At 56.3% G+C, this 2,890-nt stretch overlaps 1 protein-coding gene across 1 annotated transcript; it reads right to left on the bottom strand.

Annotated features, from left to right (window-relative positions):
* ASCL5 (achaete-scute family bHLH transcription factor 5) lies at positions 1-829 on the bottom strand. The gene has a single exon (XM_045982050.1). It carries the CDS (start codon positions 571-573, stop codon positions 1-3), a length of 573 nt encoding a protein of 190 aa, XP_045838006.1. The 5' UTR covers positions 574-829.
* Positions 830-2,890: the final 2,061 nt, after the last annotated feature.

The raw sequence follows: 2,890 nt of genomic DNA, 5'->3' as shown, positions 1-2,890 counted from the left end.
TCAGTGGCTGGATTCCTCCGACTCAAAGAACGGCGAGGAGGAGAAGCAGGGGGACTCGGACGACTCGGGCAGCAGGGAGGCGGGCGCCCGGGCCTCGCCGTCGCGGGGGCAGTCGGGCGGGGAGGCGGCGGGCGGCGCGCCGTCGGGGGCCGCGCTCAGCAGACCCTGCAGGTACTTGATGTAGCGGATGGCGGCGCGCAGGGTCTCCACCTTGCTGAGCCGCTTCTCGGCCAGCGCGCCCGGGAGGTGGCCGCGGAGGCGCGCGTAGCCCTCGTTGACGCACTTGACCCGCTGCCGCTCGCGCTCGTTGCGCTTCTGGATGAAGGCTGGCTCGAAGGGGTAGTCGTACACCCCGAAGGCCCCGGGGAAGGGCACGTAGGGGAACACGCCCGCGTAGGCGTCATAGTACTGTGGCTCAGCCGGGCCCGGGTACAGCAGCAAGGGCACGTTGCCCAGGGACTCGGCGGGGGGCAAGGGCGCCCGGCGCGGAGGGGGCACGACGCCCAGCTGCATGCAGCTGGGGGGTGCCAGGGGCCGCCGGTCCACCAGGGCCCGGCAGAAGTTATTGTTCATGGTGCCGCGTGGAGCTGGACCCAGAGTGAGACCCTCCCCGAATCGCCCCTGCTTGGGGTCTGCACGGTCCCGACCACCGCAGGGACGAATCACATCGCCAGCAGCAGCCCTGGGATACCAGGATGGGTCAGCACTCCTCTTCGCCTTTTGAGATGGCCTCTGAGGTCTCCCTGACGGGAGTCATCGCTGTGGCCCAGTGTGGCTCCTGGCAGAGGCTCAGCGGCACCCTCTCCGATCCAGCCGTCGTGCCGAAGGACTCCAGGTACACCTGCCTTCTTCCGCGGCGCCCATGGGCAGGGCAGCAGGCCTCGGCACTCCACCTCCTCCTGAGCCCAGCATGGGCACCTTCCACGGGCACTAAGCCTGGGACTTCATACTTGGGGCCATGGGCACCCCGTTCTTGCTCCTCACCGCCTTGGGGATCCCCCCGGCTGCTGGGCCACAAACCGCTGGCTGCTGTGAGGAGTGTGCCCACTGGGCTCAGGGAAGTGTTTCTAAAAAAGGGCAGAGTGAACATATCAATTAGGAATTGTATTAGGGGCTCTTCTGTGTCACCCCACCCGGGCCCTCCAAGGGCATTGTAAGCACCTGAGGGGAGGCACTGTGGCTGCTGAGGAGGACAGGGACAGAGCCGGGTTCAAACCTGTGTACATCCTTTCATGGCTGGGGGACCTCTCTGCGTCCTGGTTTCCACATAGGGAAATAATTCAACATCCCTCACAGGACATTAATAAAAATATGTGAGAATCAAATGAGAAAAAGTATACTAAAAAACATCTCCTGGGTCCGGCTTATAAAAAGTGCCCAGTGACCCTACGATTTAACAATCACACTACTAGGGATTTACCTAAGAATACAAAAATACTAACCCAAAGGGATACATGTACCAAAGTTTATAGCAACATTCTCTACCATAGCCAAATTATGGAACCTGCCCAAGTGTCTGTCCTTTGATAGATGAATGGATGAAGAAGAGGTGGTATATATCTACAATGGAGTATTATTCAGCCATGAAAAAGAACGAAATCTTGCCATGTGCAACAACACGGATGCAGCTGAGAGTATAACGCCAAGCGAAATAAGCCAGTCAAAGAAAGACAAATACCATAGGATTTCACTCGTAGAATTGAAGAAACAAAACAAATGAGCAAAGGGGGAAAGAGAGAGAAAGAGGCAAACCAAGAAAGAGACTCTTAACTATAGAGAATGAATTGCTGGTGGCCAGAGGGGAGGGGGTGGGGATGGGGAAATGGGGATGGGGTTTAAGGAGGGCACATGTGATGAGCACCTTGTATTATATGGAAGTGTTGGATTTCCAGATTAGACACCTGAAACTAGTAATTACACTGTATGTTAACTTACTGGAAGTTAAAGTAAACAAACAAACAAAAAAGTGCCTGATGATGTTGTTTCCTTTGAGAGTGGGGATCATTAGGTCTTATGATGGATACCTTCTAGGGCCTTCCATCCAAAGTCTTCCATCAAAGACTGCTTAGTGAACTAGCACCGTGGCCACCATGAGTCCACCAAGGGGGGTAACTCTTTCCTGAAGGAAATGAATCCAATTCTGAGAGACTTGGGTGTTGCTGGGACCTTCCCAGGCCTCGGCCTGGTGGAGCAGCAACACCAAAGCCTGCCTTGCCCCAGTGCCCGTGGATCCCGGCTGTGCCCTCCCACCCCGGCCTGGGCTTCTCCTTTGTGGCACTTAACGAAAGCGTCTGTTCTCTCGCCTCTGTGTGCGCAGAACCCGGCCGAGCTCCTGGCCTGTAGCAGACGCTGCTGCACAAATGCTTGTTGAACCGGCCGGAAGTCCAGGCAGAAAGTCGGGCTTGTCAGGGTCGGGTTCAGTTACACACAGTCTTTCCCCGGCTCTAGGAAGCGGTTATCTCAGAAATGAAGTGGCCCACGTTGAGTTTAAGTGCCATCAACCCTCATTACACGTGGTGAACGGATTCAGCCTGGGGATAATTTCCTCCAGAAATTCTCTCAGGCCCTTTCTCCCCACTTGTGTGTGTCTCTAGTGTCCTACAAATGCCATCTTAGCACCTGTCACACTCCTCTGCCATCGTCCTCCTCATGGAAGGTGGAGTGACTGAGCAAGCTGTACCCACATGGGGAGCGATGGGGCAGCAGGAGGCCTTGGACACTGGGGAAGGCCTTTCTGTGAGACAGAAAGGGGTGAGCTCTCTCCCTGACAGGGGAAGGTGGGTGACTCAGATTCTTGGGGGCGTCTCCTTCTGCACTTTCTCATCTGTGTCCTTAACTGGGTCCCAACTCTGTCACCAGCTAGCTCTGCCCTCCATGCTGAGTGAAAACC

Source organism: Meles meles, chromosome 17 (assembly GCF_922984935.1).
Source record: "Meles meles chromosome 17, mMelMel3.1 paternal haplotype, whole genome shotgun sequence".
Taxonomy (NCBI): Eukaryota; Metazoa; Chordata; class Mammalia; order Carnivora; family Mustelidae; genus Meles; species Meles meles.
The sequence above is the reverse complement of the archived record's forward strand: the minus strand, read 5'-3'. Positions and strand labels throughout refer to the sequence as shown.